Source organism: Carex rostrata, chromosome 3 (assembly GCF_964058835.1).
Source record: "Carex rostrata chromosome 3, lpCarRost1.2, whole genome shotgun sequence".
Classification (NCBI taxonomy): domain Eukaryota; kingdom Viridiplantae; phylum Streptophyta; class Magnoliopsida; order Poales; family Cyperaceae; genus Carex; species Carex rostrata.
In genome coordinates, this window is record NC_135920.1 from 8,509,913 (window position 1) to 8,531,897 (window position 21,985).

Sequence of the window (21,985 nt, forward strand, 5' to 3'; positions counted from 1 at the left end):
GTGAACCCTGCAGATCATGAACAAAATATATATCTCCATATTTTAATTGATTCTTTTTTTTTTCTATTAACTTTAGACAAATTAAATTGGCTTGAAAGAATATCATACGAAACTCTTGTAAACCTTAAACATATTTCTAATGCTAAGATGGAAACTTTAAAAAATTAACAGTGCAAAATACAGAAAAAATAAAAATAAGTAAAAGTGTTATTGTGATTGCTAAAGCTTCTATATTTTTCTTTCTTTTTAGAAAATAGGCACATGACACCTTTTTTAATTGTTTTCTTGTGGTGATTGAACAAGAAAATAAGATGCTGGAAACATCCAGTAGTTTTCTTGTTAGAATAAACAAACATAATTTGTTTCCTTTTAAGGCTTGAACCGAGGTAAATGCATCATAGCAGTTAATCAAATTTGAAGTTAATCGGATGGCCGAAGAACCCTTTGGACTGTGAAAACCCGAAGAAGTTTCCGATAGTCGGCCCATAACTTATCCTGGTTCAATGAAATCAGTCCATAACCAAAGGAAATATAGGCCCATATAGGACTGGGAAAAAAGCTCGTGGCTCGTGGCTCGTGGCTCGTGGCCCGCTTGGTATTCACCCGTGACTCGATCGGTAACAGCTCGTTCGTTAGTGGATCGAGTTAAAATTAGCTCGCTCACTACATATTCGAGCCAACATTAATGAGTTTGAGTTTGGCCTAGCTTGGCACGAGCCAGCTCGGTCATTAACGAGTTATTTAATATATATAGTTTAATAATTTAATCGGATCTGTTCACTTTAGATTAGGGATATTATGGTCTATGGATATTATAGCCAATGTTATGACAATTGCACTTTGGACTGTGTTTAAGTTGATTGGTAATTTTGTATAGAATATGTGTGAATTAATTATTAGCAATTAAGTTAATTTGTAAGAATTTGTTTGGTTTGGTATGCATGAATTTATTCTGTGAATATATTTGTATGAATTTAGGATTTTGATATATTTGTATGTATGAATTTAGCTGTAAAGTTAATTTATAGTAGTTGATTTGCTTAATTACAATTGAATTAAGAGTATTCCTCAGTAATTAGTCATATAAATATTATTTTATTTTAGCCATAATTGATAAAATGTGTTATGAAAATTTAAGATATAGCAGGAAAAAAATATACAAATTTATAAATCTGCCAAGCTAGTAACGAATTAGCTCGGCTCGCTTAGATAAGCCACGATTCGGTATTGAGCAATAGTTTTAGCTCGGACCTAAAATTTAAACTCGCTCGCTCAGCTTGATATACCAACAAGCCGAGTACGAGTGTGACCTAGGTCACTCTTTAACAGCTCACCCCTAGGCCCATATACCCCATGTCAAAAATATTGCGTGAAGATTTTTCATGTCAGGTCTATTTAAATGGAACGTGGTACTTGTTCGTAAGATTGGAACAATTACTCCCAAAAACAACAACAGAATCAAAAACATACATCAACTGTTTAATAGCACCAATTGAAGACATTCTACTCAAATTGTAAACGTGATTGACCCATGAAATAGTTGATTAACTTATCTCACCACTTTATGTTTACATAAGCCTCTCGATTTGTAAACACAGCTCATTATAGGCCGCTCTTCCAGCAGGTTCATAACAAGATAGACTATCATAAATTACATAGACTAGACAACATAATGTATGCAAGAAAAGGCACTTTATTGGTCGGCATTCTCAGCCTCGGCTGTTTTAAGTGGAGAAGATGCCTCATTATCAAAAACCCTAATATGGCACAAAGCACCACCCGCTTCATCAGCAAATACAATCTTTCTTCTTTTTTTAAAATCATAGTTGCTAGCTGGAGGTGGCGATGCACTATTACCGGCTGACTTCTGCCATTGAAAAAGATAGTTTTTCAATCTTACTAAAAACGGAGTTTCGATCTCACTAAAAGGGAGGTAATAGTTTGTTACATTTGCCCCTTTCAAACCTAAATATATGTACCCTTGGAAAATGAGAAATATGGCCTGTAGCCCTGTTTTCATAATGCTTTTCCATAAAAAAAGTTCTCCCTCGCTTTTCCTAGAAGGAAAAAAAGGAGCACCCTCCTATTCTTCAATCCGAGCCGTTCAAAATCGATCACACGGCTTCAATTACTTTTTTCTTTTATATCAATATAATCTATTAAAACGAATCAAATGCAATTGAAGCCGTGTGATCAATTTTAAACGGCTCATATTGAAGAATAGGAGGGTTGAATCCAAAAAAAGGAAGGGTAGTTTGGGGCTTTGGGCATCTTCTCAATGAAAAAAAGATACGCAGGATATAAATGACATTTTATGTTTTACAAAAGCATATGATGCTTCCTATGTTTTGCGGGGTTAATATTAGTTATTCAGTAATGATAATTTGGTAGAATCATGATCAATCAGTTACCAAAATTTGGTTATTGCACCGGCGCAAAGAAATAAAAACACAGGATAACACTATAAGCTGAAGAAATTGAACTTACCAGAATTTTACAAAAACGATTGCAATCTTTTGACATGAGAGCTAACCACCTCTTTGTTGTCCTTTCTAGTTCTGATGCATTCTCAGAAGCTGCCTTTATCTGGTACAAAAGAAAAGCAACAATTAAATTAGGCTCCTATATTTTTTACTAACAGATAAATTTACAAGGAGCAAAACTAGAGTGTGATGTGCTCACCAAGAGGGGTTGGTATGCACACCTCCAAATGACTATCGGATTGACTCCGAACTACGAATCTAAACTATTGAAATCCAAGTACTTCATGAGTGATGCATGTACATGCAAAATTTTTAAAGTTTGGAATTCATTTAGCACGTGGTCAAGCGGTCAAAACAATGAACATTTTATAAATTATTTTTTTAATTGTTTTATGTATTAATTTTTCATCATCGTTTTGACTGCTTGACCATGTACTTAATGAATTCGAAACTTTAAAATTTTTGATGTACATGCATCACTCACGAAGTACTTGGATTTCAACGGTTTGGATTCATATTTCGGAATCAATGCGATAGTTATTTGGAGGTGTGCTCACCAATCTCTCTTGGTGAGCACATCACCCCCTAGTTTTGCTCAAATTACAAGATAAGGGTCGTATTAAAGCCAAAGTAAAGAATAGTGCACATGCTATCATCCCAGAAAGAAATCTTAGAAAGATTCAAGTTACTAAAAATGTACCTCCTCAGCACTAAATTTGGAAAGCGAAGGTGATGGCACAACCAAAGACTCCTCCAACACACCCTTCATAAATCTCATATTCTTTAGAAGCTTAGTTGTGACATTCTCAAAATCTTGCATCTGCCGGCGCGAGAACTCTATAGCCTTTTCTGTGTCCATTTTAGGAGAAGAATCCTTTGTGCAAGCAGCTCCTGTTGACTTGAGGTTACCTTTTTTAATCACGCCATTTGTTTTCTGGAGAACCCTTTCAGTACTTTGTGTGGCTATTGCACATTTTTTCAATCTGGTGCAGTTTTCAAATATAATGCTCTTCTTGCATTCTGCAAATAGTTTGTCAGAGATATATATCAGTTTAGAGAACTTTGAAGTAGAAGCTTAAAGAAAATAAAGAAAGTTTAGGGGCTTACTTGAAATTTGTGCTTCTTTGCAGAGGTCAATTTCAGTTATCGCTTGACAAAGCTTTTCCTGGGATGTAGGTGAAATTATCTGAAACAGACAAAATTCCCATATCATAAATCTGTAATGATAAAATATGAAACATATAAAACAAAGAAAAGAATGAGAAGTATAAAGAACATACTGTTCTATTGGATAGAAGCTTTATGGGAGCATGCTCTCTGGTGGTTCTTGGATCCCCGTTTACCTCATTTTCTAATATAGCCCCTTCATTATTAGTAGTTGATTGGCATTTCTCCAAGCTATCGCAAAACTGCAGAACTCCAGTGATTTCCCTCTCAGTTTCTTCAATGGATTGTTTCTGATTGGATCCTTTAAGCACCTCATCAAAAGTAGTAACAGCCCCATTTCTATGATTACTATCAGTTTCAGAATTTTCAGTTGGAGAAACAAGTGCGCTATGAACTGAAGGGGAGACATCATCTTCTTTCTTATAGAAGCACTTAGATGTGGAGATGGCACTATAAACTATACTCTCAAGCTGTCCCTCACTTGACCTCAAATTGGTATTGTCAAGAAAATCAGGGACACCTTCACAAAGAAAATCATAATTATCACTGCTTGCATTCTCTGTGTGTGTATTTGCGGGTACATCCACAGTTGCACTGTCAGTTACCGTGAATGGATTTTTACTAGCCCCAACCTGAGCATTTTCACTTTCTTCCAAGTTGCTTCGGCAGTTTTCAGGAAAATAGACATTCTCCTCATTCTCACTGTTATTGTCACATGCCTCGTTAGAAGAAGAGGTTATGTTCTTTCCATCTGGTGAAATTTCTGTAACTGGACTTACATCGCTTCGTGCCTCTGTAACCTCGCTCCCGTGCAAGGTGTTTTGACTGCCCTCTGGTGAGTATAAATCCCCACCAGACTCCACATCACCAGTGCATGCCTCATTACAAGAGGAAATCAGATCTTTGCCACCATAGATGTTTTCAGTTATGGCAACTGCACTTGGACCATCTTGGATTTCCCTTTGAACAGAACTGTAATGGGTGCTTTCAGGTGAGTACAAATTCTCCCCAGATTCCACATCATTCATGGATGCCTCTTTAAATGAGCAAATAAGGTTCTCACCAGTAGGTAGTTTTCCCGTTTTAGAAGTTGGACTTACATCACTTTCCATCTCAGTAATTGTATCCTCATGCAAGCTGCCTTGGTTGTTTTCAAGTGAGTACAAACTTTCCTCGAATTGGCCATCAATACATGCCCTGTTGAAAGAGCAAGTAACGCTCTTGCTGTCGGAAGCATTTCTAGTTAAGCCAACTGGATTTGCACCAACCTCTGCATCCATAATTTTACTTTCAGGCAAGTTGCTTTGACCATTTTCTGGAAAGTAGAAATCCTCCTCAAATCCCAAAATTTCCGGACATGGCTTGTTACAAGTACGCATTAGGTTTTTGGGAGATTGTGCATTTCCATTGGTTGGCCAGATCAGGTAAGAGGATGGGTCACAGGAAGAATCAAATTTTGCAACAAAATCCACCTTGCAGGGAGCAATATCAATTGGTTCCACCTCCAAAATTGGCTCACTGTCCAGATAGAAAGAGTTATTTGTCATGTCGATTTCATCCCAGGTTTCACTGTTAACATTACAAATTAAACCATCTGCTCCAGCACCAGGACTGGTGACATCATTAGACGATGATGTGGCATTGAATTCCGTTTGCACTGAAAGAGTCTCCCGAATGCCTCGAGTGTCTTCTTCAGCGAGACCTACAATAAGAGACAGAATTGAAAAACTTATAAAAATAGAAAGAAAAGTTGAATCATGTGCAAACAATTGAAATGAATGACAGATTTTTTTTTCCAGTTGATAGTGTCACATTACATATCATGTTTTTTATTTGTTCCTATAGTTGGAATCACTCAACAGGTCTCAATCCTTTCACAGAATTACAATTTATGGATTTCCATAGAGGTCCCCTCATCAAATTTTGGACCTAAGGTATAAGGAAATCACCAAGTTTGTGTGCAGAAAATGCACTAAATATTTTCCTACGTAAAAAACAAGATATGGAGCAAGTCAGGAAAAAAAAATATGCAACGACTTCAATTATTAGTGACAAGGAGGTAATTTAAAGGCAAGATACTAAAATTAGTTTTTATAAAGGTACCCAATACAAATTGGCCATGTGGTAAGGCATTTAATGTGCCCCTTGCTATTAGTTAACATCAGCTCTTTTTGCTGCATAAAGCCATAAACTGCCGCTCACCTTTCGAGCATTGTACAAGTAAACATTCTGAAATGACTTCGGTGACCGTGATTTTGCTTCTCACGGCATAACAAGATTTTGACCTCTTTGCTTTGAAAACTATAAGTGGCTCATCTAGGTCATCAGTTTCTTTTGGTTTGGCATCAGCCTTTCTCTTCTTTGTAGCTTTGCACCTTGCTCTGAGGTCCTTCAGAGAGACATCCAATGTGCCCCACCTGCCGTTCTCGAGATCATTCTCTTCTGATCCAAAGGAAGAGTAGATTTCTTCAAAATCTATTGGCTCAGATTTCACATTTGAGGTGGTACAACTGAATTCTCCTGGGAATTTCGAAAGTGAATCGAAAGAAGCTGCTTTTCTGGCATCTTCCGCTGCATAAATGGCAGCTAGAGACTTCGTTTTTAGAAATTTGGGTGGATTTGTCAAAACACCTTTTTCCGAGGTGCTCATGGTAAACTGTGAAAGTTAGGCTTGGATAAGATAGGAGGGTTATGGAAAATTTTATAGGGAAAATGAAAGGTTAGTGTCTTGTAACAGCAGGAGCCAGCGGTTTAGTATAAACCTGTAGAAATGGAAGTTGACAAGGATAATAACATTAGACTATTGCATGGTGATGGAACAGTATTTGCAAATTCATGAGGGTATTTGGGGAAGAACAAAATTAATGATAAATTGATCCCAATTAGAACCCCATTCATTATAGGCATCAAACCAACCAAGAATGTCAAAACTAATAAGCTTGAAGCTATTGGGCAATCGCCCATCAACCTTAAAAAAAAAAAAAAAAAAAAACCTTGATGCTATTGTAAATGTGGTTCAGTGTCTTTTTTTTTCTTGCAAATTTATTTTAGTGTAGCAATTCAATAGTCAAATCTGGCGCATTTCTTGTAACCTTTAACATTTATCAATCAAATAGTGAGATCAGATCAGCAAGAAGTAGGAATTGATGCACGGAAAAACAAAGAGAACAAAGCCAAATAGCCCAATGAGACCACAAATCGGAAGTTCAAGAAACAAGATTAGTGTTCACTAGAGCATAGGGTAAGATGCAAATAAATGTACATTCGGATGAGTACTTACCGTAGCAAGATCAGATCTAGATTTGTAAATGCATGCCCACCGATTTGGATTGGACCCGAATGGACAGATAGGAGCGCTGTAGAAACCCTAGCACGGTGGAGAGTGTGCGAGAGATAGAGAGAGAGAGTGGGGGGGTGGTGGGTGGGGGGCGAGGGAGAGAGCAGAGGAGGATATTATCAAAAAGGGGCGGAAAAAAGAGGTAGAATTCGCATTCGCGCCAAGCTGCCAAGACCCTGCGGGCGGGAATTCGGAATCTACGCCTCTGAAGCCCTCGTCACATGGAAAATGGAGTCGCATCATCTGAGGTAATACAATATTTGAGTTCAGATCTGGACAGAGGTGGAAATGCATGGGGCCTTTAATATTCGTGCGTCTAAAGTCAAATTTTCTGTTACCTGAGTGAAATTAATTCTGTAAATTGACGGTCCAGAAATGTTCGGTGAAGAAAATTTACGGGTGTTAATGAAGCTCTTTTATTCGTTTATATTATTTGTATTGTATTTCACAAGACAAATAAAAATCAAGAATCTTTAATTTATATTATTTGTATTGTATTTTATAAACTCTTTTATTCGTTTATATTATTTGTATTGTATTTTTATTTGTTCGTTTATTGGAAAATAATGCGGGTAAGATAATTTTCATCAATTTATGGAATAGGATATGGATAAAAATTATCTAATATCCGTTATCTTATGTGATAATTATTAAATATAGAATTATATGTATAAGTTTCTTATTTGTATATTATCTATATAATATAATGATGAAATTTTATTTATTTCGTAATTTATGGGGAGATTGATTTATACAAGAGAGAATTTCATATATACCACTCAAAAACTGTGAAATTACATATTTATCATCCAAATTTTTATAATTACATATTTACCATCTAAAAATCTAATAACTCACATATTTACTCAATTAATCAAAAAAATGAGATTAATTAAATTTAAGATTATATAAAATATAAATAATGAGTTATTTTGTCTCCTCCTTCTCTGCCCCTTCATCTTTTGTGCATAGATTTCCCTCCCGTCTTTTTTGACGTAACTTCTAATTTTCGCTTAAACTCTCTCCACATCTTGTCTCTCCCGCTTAAACTCGGAGAGAAGAGACAACAGACTCAGATATAAGGATTCTAACTCAAGTTTGATCGTCTAAAAATAAGGTAACCACTTCAACTTTTCCAGCTGAATTCGATGCTGATATCGCACCCCGTTATCAAAATAGTAACTGAGTTTGAGAATCTGTGTTTTGTTACTGACTCAGTTTAGAATATCTATTTTTAATATTTTATATTGGTATAAAATAGAACGGTTTTAAGGAAAGAAAGAGAGAGTGCTAAGTTAATCCTTGATTAATTATAATTTTAAGAAAATTAAACATAATTAATATGAGTTTTGAGTATATTTGATATATACTAAAGTTATATTGGATAAATACATGAGTTATTAGATTTTTAGATGGTAAATATGTAATTACAAAAATTTGAATGATGAATATGTAATTTCACAGTTTTTAGCGGTATATATAAAATTCTCCCTTTATACAATATTTTTAGAGTTATGCTAATGTATTGACTTTAACACATCGGTCCATATGCTAGCGAGTTAAATATTATCTTTCACTTCCGAACATAAAAATCTTATAGAATGCTGAATTTATCAATATTATAATTTTTCTACTACCTTTTCATAATATTATCAAAGATGATCCTAAAATAACTAAAAAATGTATTGCCATTTCGATTTGATCGGGTATTACTTTTCAAAAACATGAACCAAAGCTTTTCTCAGGAACTTTTGGGCGTGTTTCAGAATCGGAGACCATAGAGGAAGGAGAAGGAAGAGAGAATTATCTCCTTATGAACAGTAAATCCTGCATTTCAAATCAGAGATGACAAATTTTGTCAAAAATCAGCATCACACCAAAAGAAAGGGAATACTTGAAGAAGTGATTTTTTTTTTCAGTTAACTCTTGAATTTTAAAATATTATAAATAGGCTCAAATGAAAAAACAAACAGTGAACAAATTATGTATTTGTCAATCAAAAGGTGTATAGCATTTGAAATTATATTTGAAGTTAATTTCATTTGACAGTTATTTTCTATTTGCAATTGCATCTCAATTGCATGAACGGAGATGCTCTAATATTAGGGGTGAAAACGGAGCCGGATTATCCGGCGGATATCCGCTCCGTATCCGGATATAATCCGAATCCGGATAATCCGGATTCGGATAATTCCCGAATACGGATTCGGATAATTTTCGGAAATCCATAAAAGATCCGGATACGGATTCGGAGTTCTAAACGGAGCGGATATCCGGATTATCCGGATTCGGATAATTTGGCCAAACCCATATAAAAGAGGAATAAATATTTGCTATAGGTGGGATTTGAACCCATGTCCTTCCATCTCAATGCCTTAAGACCAAGCTTCAAACCACTACACCACAACATCTTTTGTTACCATACACTTATTTGATATATATATATTATATGAATAGATTATCTTTCATCTCTTATAAGTTCATTAATATTTATATTTAATGTTTTAATTAATATTTGTATTTTAGAAGTTCATATATCTTAATTATCCGACCATTATTCGTTTTATATCCGTATTCGAATCCGTATCCGTGGACTATCCGTTCCGTATCCGTATCCGTATCCGTTTAAGGCGGATTTGGTTTTGAATTTTGATATCCGTTTACTATCCGTATCCGTATCCGTATCCGCTCATTATCCGACAGATGCGGATATGGTATTAGCATTATCCGCTCCGTTTTCACCCCTATCTAATATGCTATTTTTGTTTTAAAATATGAATCAAGAATCTGAATTATATATGTATTCTTATTGATAGCCGTTTAATACTCATTAATTATGTTTCCATTTAATATCAGATTCATATCTTTATTTGAAAAATACAAATAAATATATATATATATAATTTTATCACTATCCGATCCGTATTCGATCCATTTGCACCCCTAGAATTATAGCTTAGATTTTCCAAGGAGTGAGGTTACCACTATCCGATCCGTATTCGATCCATTTGCACCCCTAGAATTATAGCTTAGATTTTCCAAGGAGTGAGGAGGAATTAGATTATTAGAGAGGCTGCTGCGGAATAGGTTAAGCTCAGAGAAAATTTTGCATCACAATATCTAATTTGTCCTTAATAAATATTTTCCTTTCTTTACTTTAAATTAAACAACGCTCTTAATAAAGAGTCAAGTACAAATGCAGTGACTCTTGTATGTTGGGAATTATAAAGGTCAAACAATTACGTTTTATCTAGAGATCAAACAATTACATCTCATCTAGGGGTCAAACACTTATACCCCGGGGAAGAAGAAACAATCCCCACCTTAACCTAAGACCGTTCTATGCCAAAGAGACCCAAAACATAATCTTTAGTGCGGAATACAATACCTGATTCCATGTCGTTTGCCATGGAATATCAAACCCTAGGTTGGAGAAGCAACCGTCTCCGTGAGCGCGAGACAAGACTCTTGCAAGCTTTTTCTTTCACGCCCTTTTGGTTGAATTTTAGATTAGGCCTTCCAAAGCAACAAGATCGCCCTTGAGAAATCATTTCCAAATTTCTAATGGATTTCTCCTCTCAATTCTTTGATGGTGGAAGAAGAGAGAAGGCTCTTAGAATTCTGTCTAAGAATAATCTCTTTTAAGAATTATGAGTTGAGTTGGTTCATCTTGTGCCTTGGGGACCCATCTATATATAGTTATACACTTCTGGCGACACGAGTGCGGGTGGTTCACCCGCACTGGGTCAAAACGTGTCTAAGTAACTGTCACGCCCCGACGGCCGGGCCGGGCACGCGACGCGACAGAACGACATCCTCGCATCCATCCGCCGTCCTGTCAACCTACGTCGCAATAGAAATAAACAGAAACAATACGAAGTCAGCTACAAAGCCGAGTAATCAGTTATTTAACGACGCAGCTTCTCTATAATTGGCTTAATAACAGTAAACAACCATTTCAATATGATTGGATTAATCCACACAATTAAAAAATCAAATTACGTATGCAAATTTAACCGGTAATATCAGTTGGGTCTAGGTTTTCAGTAAAATCAGTTCCATTCCAGTTGGAATCCCTGAAACAGGCGATTCCCAGTATTTCCAGTCCATTAAAAATAATTTCAGTATCTAGACCCCATATTCCAATTAAATATGCTATCATAATCCGATTACCCAATTCAATAGCAAATAAACCATACAAATCGAAACCACACATTATAGAGAAGTCTGATTACCTGATAGTGATCAATTCAGAATCCAATTCAAGTTGCAATAACTTTTCAGAATCAATGCGACGTAGTCAGAATTCTAATCGAACATGAAATATTAATCAGTATCTCAAATTTTTGGAAAAATTGTGAGATTGTCATTATAAAACTTTGAAATTGTGAGATTGCCACTACAAACTTTGAAATTGTGAGAATGCCACTATAAAACTGCTAAATTGTGAAAATGCCATTAATAGTGTATTCTTATACTGTTTTTAAACAGAATTAATTGAAAAAGATTATTTTGGTATACGTATTTTTATATTTCCAATTTTACCCTTCATACACAAATAATTTGAGTACTTGCCACCTTATGCCTCCAGTTCATTTGTTTCCTCTGATCAATGAGAACAACACGCGAACCAGGCGATTCCTCCCTAATCGCCGCCCTCCTCCTCTTCAGTCCTCCTCCCTAACCGCCGCCTCCTCCTCTGATCAACGAGTCCAGGCGATTCCTCCTCCTTCTCCTCCCTAATCGCCTCCTCCTCGTCCTACCCAGCAGTAACCCTAATCGCCTCCTTCCTAAATCGTGCTGCTGCGATCTTCGTGTTGCTACTGTTAAGGTTTTATGTCTTCCTTCTTTTTTAAACTCATCTATAGAAAAAATTTAGGGTTTTAGAATTTCTGAAAATTGGGTTCAAAAGTTGACTTAGATCTATAGAAAAAATGGTTTATCACTGTTGACTTAGATCAGGTTTCGAGATTTAATTAACAATTTATTTGGATTTTAGATTTTGGATTATGGAAAATTAGTTAGGAAATTAAGCATGGAATTCCTACTGGTTTCGTTACTGATTTTTTCTTTTTACTTGCTAATTTTTATGCTTCAACATGGAATTCCTACTGATTGACATTATTTACTCTTTAATTTGTTCATTTTCTATATATCTATGATTTTATCTTACACCTCAAAGCTGTATGAGGACCTTGAGTTTCCAAGAACAGAAATCCCTGTCAGAGTGTAAATTATGACAATGGTAGGATTTTTTTTGGTAATGCGCTGATAATACCATAAATAATACCTCTTGGAAAGTGCTCTTGTAAATGAATATCTAAATGAGCTTGCTGTTAATGGGAGGTTTTGATTGTTGTGAAATAGGCTCACCAGTGCATTATGTGCTATGAAGGAGGTGGTATTAGTTAATGATGACTCCAAATCACTTGAATGCTCAAAGCAGTTGAAGTAGGATTTGAATTCCATTCATTGCATAAGATTTGAATAAATTTTACTTTAACATCCAAATTATATACATAATTGTATTCATACATAGTCAAAGTAATGTATGCATCCACTATACCTCTATAATGCTACTGTTAAATAAGTAACAATATTCCAGCTTATGGTATTAGGACATAGTTTAGAAAATTGGAACTTTACAGTTTACCAGTAAAAGAGCCAGGGTTTAGATTTGCTGTGGGGATGCTAACAGAGTACGCCACCGGCTCAGATTTCGTGCAACAGCTAAAGATCCTTCTCTCCAATTTTGGAATTGTCGATTTAGATTAATTGGTATCTAGCTCGACATTACTATGTAAAAGTTTCTCTTGTACTACTGATTTGAGTGATAGAAAAGATGGCTGTTGTTCGACTGGCATATATATATACAGTTTTTATTGTTTTGTTATATATGTAAAGTTCAATCGGCCTTTTTTTTTTTTTAACTCATTTTCTTATGAATACAAAGAATAGCTTGCTCATTTATATTCATTTATCTTGCATGGTTGAAGCTACAAAAATCAGATTCACTTCTTGCCATTTTTTGCAGATGATTTTAAATTGTTCTATTGAAATCATATATTGAAGTTCTATTGAAATATACATAACCATATTCATACAATTACTCCAATTAAACATTAACCATATTCACACCTCCTAATACTACTTGCACATAATTACAATCAAAATACTAATTATCAAATTGAGCGACAATTTGAGAGTTTTGTTTCTTCAATTTTCCAATCTCATTATCAAATTGAGCGACAATTCGATTAGGGAAAATTCGAATAACATCGGATATGTCATGCTCGGGATCACTACGCATGCCCACAACTCCAATGTCACAAAGATGTCCCTCGTAGTCCTCTTCCCACATCCAGAACCTGCACGAAAATGAATTCTGCAAAATGAAATAAAATCACATGTCAAATTGTTTCAAAAATCCAATGAAAATTAACAAGCAAATTAATGTTGCAGTGACCTTGAGATTATAATAATCATTAGAAAATTAACAAGCAAAAAAGCTTTTGAGTATCCCTGATAGAAGTTCATTTTATTGAAGAAGAAATTAAGGTAACAACATTAAGCTTACTTCTACCCAATTTTTCTTTAAAATGAACAAATCAATAGAGGTCAAAAAAATCATACTTTTTGCTTATAGCTAAACCATTCCAAAATTAAAAGAAACTTAAATTACTAAAACCATGCTATATATTGTAAGTAATTAAGAAAATCAGTCAGATTAGGATAAAACAAGAAAGAACACATAAATACTAATAATAAACAACCCATAATTAACAAACAACAAGCATAATGAAGTCAGAATTCAAATTCATATTGAATTGAGATAAATCTATCAAGTATCAATAGACCTGGTGGTTGATAATTGTGGCAGAGAGTCTTTGGATTTCACGTTCCTCTTGGTCAGCAAACAATTTTGCTTTCACAGCAGCTGCCGATAGCCCACAACTTGCTGCATATTTCACACCTTGTGGGGAAAGCGGGGAGGGAGGATTATCTGTACTCCAATCTGAAAGTCACAAATTACGAGCTTTCTAATAACTATATATATTTACAAGAATAATTTATGCACCCATGATGGACACGAAGATGGATTAACAGATGGACACGAAGATGAATTGGCGAGAGAGGAGGCAGATGGATTTCCCATGGAAGACCCCTTTCTCGCGTGAAAGAGAAGAGAGGAGGCAGATGGATTTCCGATGGAAGACCCCTTTCTCGCGTGAAAGGGAAGAGAGGAGGCAGATGGATTTCCGATGGTTCACCCCTTTCTCGCGTGAATGAGAGAGGAGAGGAGGCAGATAATGAACTCATTAGGCTAAATAGATAAAAACTGGTCTTTATAATTATTATATTTCAGTAATGAAATGGACACTTTTTGTCTTTTTTAAAAAAAAAAAGAAAAAGAAAAAAAAGATGGATTTTCCATAGTTTGTGTTGCTTGAGTGAGGATATTTTAGTCAATATTTTTATTTTTTAACAAGATTAATAGTATAAGAATACAATATAAATGGCATTTTCACAATTAATGAAGTTTTATAGTGGCATTCTCACAATTTTAAAATTTGTAGTGGCATTCTCACATTTTAAAGTTTGTAGTGGCAATCTCACAATTTTAAAACAGAACTTCAGAAATTGACTAAGTCCTCAGTGCGGGTGGTTCGCCCGCACTAGAGCTCAGTGCGTCCGCACTGCGCTCGGACTTTTTCCTGCATTGAACTTCCAAAAAATCGACTAAGTCCTAAGTGCGTCCGCACTGCGCTCGGACTTTTTCTTGCGTTGTTCTGAAGTTCCCAAAAATTGGCTAAGTACTGAGTGCGTCCGCACTCAGATCCAGTGCGGGTGAACCACCCGCACTGGGCTACCAAAAGGCTCCCAAAAATTGGCTAACTCCTGAGTGAGTCCGCACTCAGATCCAGTGCGGGTGAGCCACCCTCACTGGGCTCCCAAAAGGCAGTTTTCTCAATTGCAAAGTTCAGAATCAGTCCATCAATGATTTGATCTTTGCCTAAATTGTTCTACATACTTATGGACCGCATCCTATTGAATACATAGATTGTCTAATATCTTAATTCCATATTATATCACTTTAATTGTGATAATCATATATGACAGTAAACAATTCATAATTATATCACATATATGCTCAACGTTGAATTAAGATCCAACATTGTATGCAAACCCAACTTAAATTATGGCCGATTATAATTTTTTTCTTAACATCCTTAATTAAGAATCAACAAATTGAGTATTAAGATGTAAGTTTTTTTCTCAGCACCGAATAATAGAATTAGTGATGTGAAATTAGCACTTCCCTATTTTTTTTTATCTCAAAAACCTATTCCGTACAGAATTCAGATCCAGTTTAATACCTGACTGTGTATAATGAAATCCGAATCGTCGTTTTAATCTGACATGAATCCTAAAGCGGACCCTTGTTCCAAAAATAGGCTCCGAATTTTGCAAAAGAACTTGTGTTGGGAATTTTGCAAAAGAAAACCCTGTCTCTCTTTTTTGGGAATTTCTTGTATTCTCCTAAAAACATTAATATTACGTATGTCTCTCCTCAAAAGTCTACAATATCATGTTTGTCCTTCAAAATTGTATACACTCACATAGATACTCATTATAACTTTACAATACATCAAAGCGGAATTCTCGTACTTTTACCAGAATTGCAATGAGTCAAAGCGAAGATTCATCTTCTAAATTTTGATAATATATAATTTGCATGTGTGGAGAATTATGCTGTTGTTTAATTCAGTGGCCAACAATACATGAAAAGACTAATATTGTCAGTCTCTAATGGAGAATATTGACACATTTTCAATTATTTTTACGAATTTTGATCGGAACTGATGCCAGTACAAACTCAAAGGCAACAAAACAAATGAAGAGGGGCGATAATGCCGTAACAAAGAGGGACAGTGCAGAGAAAAAAATTTGGCAGGAGAGCAAAGCCTTTAACTAAGCATCAGACAGAGAGAAAGTATCAGAGAGAAAAAAAAAGTCAAAAAGAGAAGGGTAAAAGGGTGTAACCGTGTGAAGTGAATTTTAGAGTCTCAAATACTGTTATTTACTTATATTTAATTAATTTTAGATATTTATCAAAATATGATGTAACAAACTTTTAAGGGTAATATGTAAAATTGAATTTTTTGAGGGGTATATATGAAATTTCACCCTTTCTTTTGCACAAGAGAACGATTTTTTTTATAAATCATAATTAATTAAATTAATTTTAGCAAAGCATGATTACTTTTTTTTTTTTTTTTTACAAAAATCATAAGGATCGAATCTCCAATTTGGTCTCCACATTTTACTTTTTTTTCTGAACCAAATTAGGGATTTGGTCTTCCTTTATTTTGAAACAGGAGGTGTCCCTGGCAGAAACAGCTTGTTCTTGGTAGAAATAGGGACTGCCTCTGAACATAATAACAGAAATACAGGGTGTTCGAGAAAAACCGAAACAGGACGAAACATGACTGAAATAGAGATCGAAATAGAGGAAAATGTGGAGACCGAATTCCGGTCCTAAAATTTGAAGACCGAATTGAGAATTCGATTCTTATAGCTTTTGTAAAAAAAAAATAATTATACTACTTTGCTAAAATTAATTTAATTAATTATGATTAATACAATAAAAAAAATTCCAAGAGAACCCTCTTTTCTTTTTTTTTATTTGAAGGGAACCCTGTCGAAAGGCTGCATATTCGTAAACATCTCGATTGCACATATCATTCATAGACAGTTCCACTAATCAAGTGCATCCATCTAGCTAAATTCGACGATCGCTGACGGAGATGGAGAGCTCCGCTAAGAGGCGACTCGAATCGATCTCTCGCCACCTCATCCAACCGTCTCAACGCATACTCTCCAGTGGCTTCTGTCCGGTACAACCACTGCCTCTTCTTTGAGTTCTTTCCATCATCTCTTTACTCTTAACAGTTTTCTCTGTTAAAAATCCAGAGTCCCCTGAGTGTTGACACAGGATTCTGGGAGCGGGCCCCCGTTGTCATAGGAGGGATGGTTTTAGACATACAAGCCATACCCAGGGAGGAACCTAGTCCAGGAACTACTACTCCTGGAAAGGTACTATGTATTGCACAAGTTACTCTGATGTATTCAATTTAATATTTATGATTATTTAGTCTAATAATGGGATTAATTTTTAAATTTTAAAAAAAAATTTGCCCAATTTGATATTACCATATTAATGACCCTTCTACCCTTCAAAATGATAACTCTAGGGCACATTCAAGTTGTATTGTACATTCATAATTACAACTGCTCATTTTCGGAGGGCATGAAACATTTCATACTAATTTGTGTCATTGTCTATGAAATGAGAAAATGAATTGGTTTGATTTTAAGTTTATCAACTCTAAGTCTCTAACATATGAAATTGGGTTTCAATTTAATTTTTCTGTTTAAATAATCTCCAGGTTCTTTATATAAATGGGGGCGTGGCAAGGAATGTAGCTGAGTGCATGTCAAAACTCGGAACCAAACCGCTTATTATTAGTGTAATTGGTGCTGATATGGCAGGTGACTGATTTAACACTTGCTGTTTCTTTTAGCATCTTATTTGTTTTTCAAAAAAATCTTTATGATAAAAGTATATTTAAATTCATGGCCTGAAGGGGAGCAGCTGATGAAATACTGGAAATCATCCGGGCTACCAACTGAGGGTAATTTATTTTTTAACCACATTTTTAGTTTTTGTGTAAATGATGGCTGGTTTATTTTCAACTAAAATGAAGACCTAGAATTCCAATTAAGATGTTGAATTGGTATTATATAGACACAATTTATATTTGGTTCTTCTATTCCTTTCTTTGTTCCAATTGATTCCAAGACTTATATTTTGTTCAGTTTATTTCCTATATCATTGTTGTAACTTAATCCAAGCCACCTATCGGTATTATTTTTTTTATCAAAGATGACATGGATTAAAATGACTTGAAATGGTAGACCTCGTGATCTTAGAAACTTCTTGTCTTTTACTAATTTGGCTTCCTTATCTTTAAAGCTAAATAAATGATGTTATTTCCCATTTTAGAAAGTAGGAAATTTGAAGGTTGTCTAACCCACTTGCATAATCATGCATCCAATTCATAAGTTAGACACCATGTCATCTTTTGGTTTTTAAGAGGACCAAATGGGGTACATATGAAAGCAATTATGAAATTATTTGCACAGAACTTGGATCAAGAAAAGCTCTTACCAGGGCATCATAATTCAAGGGCAAAGATTTTGCCTATTTTCAATAATATATTCAAATTGAATATGTAGGTATCCTGAAGTTGGAAGGTGTGGCAACACCTGTTGTATCAGTTGTATTTGGCTGTAAAGGAGAGTCGGTAGCAGCTGTTGCCAGTGTTGATGCTGTTGTAAGATCCTCACCATAAGAGAATAATTTTTTTTTTTTTTTTTTTTTTTTTGGGAAATTTGCAGAAAAATGGTCATTTTTTCCACATTGCAATTGTTCCTTTTCTTTCAATATTTTTAATTAGTCCCCTATGTTGGAGTAATTTGAAAGATGGTTGATGTGCTTGCTTATCCCTTAACAGTACAAGTCTTATTCATCAATAAGGGATCAAAATAATAAAATGATGATTGAATAAAAGAAAGTCAATAGAAGCAGAAATAACAAAGTCGAGTATAATTAAAATGAAAAAGTTGATATACTTTGAAATGTTCTCTCAAGAAAACTAGATTTATTTTTATTAATACTAGTACTTTAAGAGTTGCATGTGTTAATCCATAGTTAAAGATTAATAATTCTTGGTACAGATTACTTTATCAGAACTGCATAATATTGAAGGTGTTGGAGATTGATTAATAATTGTAGATTTATATGCAAAATATTCAACATATTGAGGCTTTTATTGAAATACTGAGTCTTCAGGGTTTTCTTTGTAATTTCATGGTAATTAAGGGGCTTTTGGTTTTGCTTCAGGTAGGATGAAGTTATTGTTGTACTTTTTACTTTATTTTTATTGGGCACAGGAATCATCTCTGACTCCTGGCTGGGTAGATCGGTTTCATCAAAATATATGTGGTGCACCAGTAGTGATGGTTGATGCGAATTTACCATCTCAAACTCTAGAATTTGCTTGCAGAAGTAATTATATCTAATTACTTTCAATTTTATAATTTTTCTTTTTGTACTGGAAAATTCAAATGTTGAACTTCAGGGTAATTGGTTAAATGTTGTTTATTTGCCTTGTGTTTAGTTGAACTTCAGGGTTCTGTTATAAATGAAAAAGAATTTGACCAATTAACATTGGATGAACTAGATACTGGTATAATAATATCATAATTCTGATATTAAGAAACTGACAAAGAGGATATAATTCAATTTTCAAGTGGCAGTAGGAGCTGGGGTGCCAGTGTGGTTTGAGCCCGTCTCTGTTATCAAGTCATCTAGAATTGCTCCCATTGCAAATTTTGTGAGTATAATACAGATATACAACAATAATATGTAAGGCTGTAATGTCCTTGTACTTATCTATTGATTTTATGCAGGTAACTTGTACTTCTCCAAATGAAGTGGAGCTTATTGCCATGGCAACCGTATTATCTCCCAAAACAAAATTTGAAATTAATTTAGAAGAAATTAAAGAAAAGGGGCTCCCTGTGGAAGATTTATTTCAGATGCTAAAGCCGGCTATTGTCTCTTTGCTTGACAAGGGAATAAAATTGCTTCTTATTACACTTGGTTCGAATGGTTTATTCCTATGCCACAGTCAAAATCTGAATTTTTCGAGAAAAAATTCTAATTCAAATGTGAATGCTGATAGGTTTCTCGGACAGTTGTACCAAGCAGTGAACAGTATTTATTACAATGGTTTCTTTGCAAGAGGCTCATCTGAATTTTGTGCATTTCATTTTCCTGCAATTCCTGCGGAGGTGGTCAGTGTAATTGGAGCTGGGGATTGTTTGGTTGGTGGGACCCTTGCTGGAATTTGTGCTGGATTGGATGTGGTGAGGAGTGTTGCAGTTGGGGTTGTGGCAGCAAAAGCTGCAGTCGAGTCCAAAAATAATGTAGCTGATAATTTTTTGGTGACTAATATTCGAGGTAACTGGAACCTAATATTTGTTCACTAGTATTTATTTTGTATTGGACTATTGTTGGTAATTTGATTCTAATACTGAACTTATGTCTATGGCAAAAGTGTTTGTTACTGGTCACTGTCACTGTCACAGCTGCTACGTACCTGGCTGACTTCTATGGAATACATGGCCAGTTTCTTTTCAAGTGGTTTAATTTCTTGTTTTTTTTTAGAACTTTCTTTTTCAGTTCTGCTTGTTAATATGACTGGACTAGGGGCATATTATGTTGTGGTCCAGAAACTGTAATAAAGTCTAATGCCAGTTGATGAAAAATGTGCCATATAGCAAATTATCACGCTGAAGAATTCTGGTCTTTATTTTGAGGTGTAAAATGCAACTTTATTGGACTAAGAGAAGTATTAATCTCTTTATGTCACAAGCCGGTTTTGATGCAGTGGTCTTTTGTTTTGTTTGCTTTGTGTTACAGATGAAGTGAAAGAAGTTCTCTCATGTGTGAAACCTCTTTTTCTTTGAGCAAAAATCACACTGGACGGTATAATTTTTAATATTTTGTACAATGGCGCATGTTCTTCTTCTGTCAAACAAAGGACAGGTAAATAAATAAGAGTCAGTAATATACTTCTGCTATTGTATTGTTGTTTGTCAATTTTAATGTGTTGGTTGTTTTGTTTTTCTTTATAAATGAAGGGGAAGAAGTTCTCTAGGCTGCAAGACACTCTTTTGCTTTGAACAAAAGGTTCTCATAGGAGGTCAATAACAAACAATTCAATAAGCAAGGAAAAGGACAAGAAGAAACTGAGCATTCTAAAGTGGGCAGCTTTTATCGTTTTCAATAATGAAACTTCAAAGAATACTTTACAAATATGCCCCTTTCTTTTAACAAAGAAGAGCGACTTTATAATGTTGACTTCAACAGTTGTGTACCTCAGCACATGCACTGCAAAGCTTGAGAGCGGTTAATAAGTAATTTAAATGCTTATCTTGTTCATTTTACAGAAAGGGGAAGCTGAAGGGGTAGACCAGTAAGAGTCCAAGTCTAAAACATAGAAAGATAAAAAGTTTGCTTTTCTGTTCGGTTCGGGTTTTGGGTTGCTCAGGAGCTAAGTTGGGACATTTCATGTCTTTCATGTATTTACCCTGACAATATCAAATGATTGACTTTTTTTTTTTTTCTCAGTTGACTTGTTTTTTTTTTCTCTGGTATTAGGCCAGCTAAAATTTCAAGTCCAGAAGGTCATGTTCATTTTGTGTAACAGTTGGGTTTTCGGGTTTCCTTGGTTTGGGATTGCCTGGATTTAAGCCAGGTTATAGTGGTTTTCTGGTATATGGATTGTGGTGGTTTGATCTTGTAGCGGGTTTAAGAAACAACAGTTAGAAAAATAGACCTGTCGGGTTCTGGTTTAGGTCCATTAAGTATGTTTTCTCGGTGAGGTGGATTTTTGAAGGCTTTAGTAGTATAGTTTCAAGAGTATATTGATTTTTTTTTACAGTGAGGCTAACATTGATTCGTTGACAAGCGGTCATTTGAGATCACTTAAAAAAGGTTTTTTTTTTTTAATTGAAACCTTATATATTTCTCAAGCTAATTAGTAAAAAATTGATCTTGATGGAGGGAAATATTTTTGGAAAGAACTGCGAGCAATGTTATTTCTCAAGCTAATTAGTAAAAAAAATTGATCGTACCTGTTATGCGATCCGATCTCATTGACAGTGTAGAGATTAACCAACACATCCGAGCAAAGGGGCAATTGAAGAGCAAGTGGTTGATGTCTTCGTGGTCACCAATGCAGCTTGCACATGTAGGATCAATTCTGATATCTTTAGAAGCTAGTATTGATCCCAAAGGTAGAGCTTTGTGCAATAAATGCCAAATAAAAAGCCTAATTCTGGGAAGAACTGAGCCTTTCTCCCA

The 21,985-nt window shown here is 35.0% G+C and overlaps 2 protein-coding genes and 2 long non-coding RNA genes across 5 annotated transcripts; 2 read left to right on the plus strand and 2 right to left on the minus strand.

Annotated features, from left to right (window-relative positions):
• Positions 1-1,524: 1,524 nt before the first annotated feature.
• LOC144551290 (uncharacterized) lies at positions 1,525-7,053 on the minus strand. Of its 2 annotated transcripts, none has more exons than XM_078299207.1 (7): positions 6,931-7,053; positions 5,853-6,412; positions 3,764-5,352; positions 3,591-3,669; positions 3,184-3,503; positions 2,488-2,586; positions 1,525-1,864 (listed from the first exon to the last, which is right to left on the minus strand). In XM_078299207.1, the coding sequence occupies exons 2-7, from the start codon at positions 6,298-6,300 to the stop codon at positions 1,694-1,696; spliced, it is 2,706 nt and encodes a 901-aa protein (XP_078155333.1). In that variant the 5' UTR covers positions 6,301-6,412; positions 6,931-7,053; the 3' UTR covers positions 1,525-1,693. The 2 variants fall into 2 exon arrangements, with proteins under 2 accessions (XP_078155333.1, XP_078155332.1); XM_078299206.1 differs by having other exon boundaries at positions 1,525-1,867.
• Positions 7,054-11,597: 4,544 nt separating this feature from the next.
• On the plus strand, positions 11,598-12,898 carry LOC144551934 (uncharacterized). Its single transcript, XR_013510892.1, has 2 exons — positions 11,598-12,232; positions 12,355-12,898. It is a non-coding gene; the product is annotated as an uncharacterized LOC144551934 (long non-coding RNA).
• Positions 12,664-14,293, minus strand: LOC144551933 (uncharacterized). The gene is made up of 2 exons (XR_013510891.1): positions 13,845-14,293; positions 12,664-13,372 (listed from the first exon to the last, which is right to left on the minus strand). It is a non-coding gene; the product is annotated as an uncharacterized LOC144551933 (long non-coding RNA).
• A 2,422-nt stretch (positions 14,294-16,715) lies between these two features.
• Positions 16,716-21,249, plus strand: LOC144551291 (pfkB-like carbohydrate kinase family protein). The gene is given in 11 exon segments (XM_078299208.1): positions 16,716-16,886; positions 16,963-17,085; positions 17,439-17,541; positions 17,637-17,684; positions 18,289-18,386; positions 19,006-19,120; positions 19,332-19,359; positions 19,361-19,448; positions 19,525-20,077; positions 20,540-20,665; positions 20,761-21,249. Coding segments are annotated over 10 exon segments (1,293 nt in total). The 5' UTR covers positions 16,716-16,796; the 3' UTR covers positions 20,587-20,665; positions 20,761-21,249.
• The last annotated feature ends 736 nt before the right edge of the window (positions 21,250-21,985 follow it).

What these genes read in the sequence shown, in the direction of transcription:
- LOC144551290 (XM_078299206.1), bottom strand. Translation starts at nt 6,300, where the DNA reads ATGAGCACCTCGGAAAAAGGTGTTTTGACAAATCCACCCAAATTTCTA. An exon ending in ACTTGTACAATGCTCGAAAG is followed by an intron (nt 5,353 to 5,852) that starts GTGAGCGGCAGT and finishes CTCTTATTGTAG; the next exon opens with GTCTCGCTGAAGAAGACACT. An exon ending in CAAAGAAGCACAAATTTCAA is followed by an intron (nt 3,504 to 3,590) that starts GTAAGCCCCTAA and finishes AACTATTTGCAG; the next exon opens with AATGCAAGAAGAGCATTATA.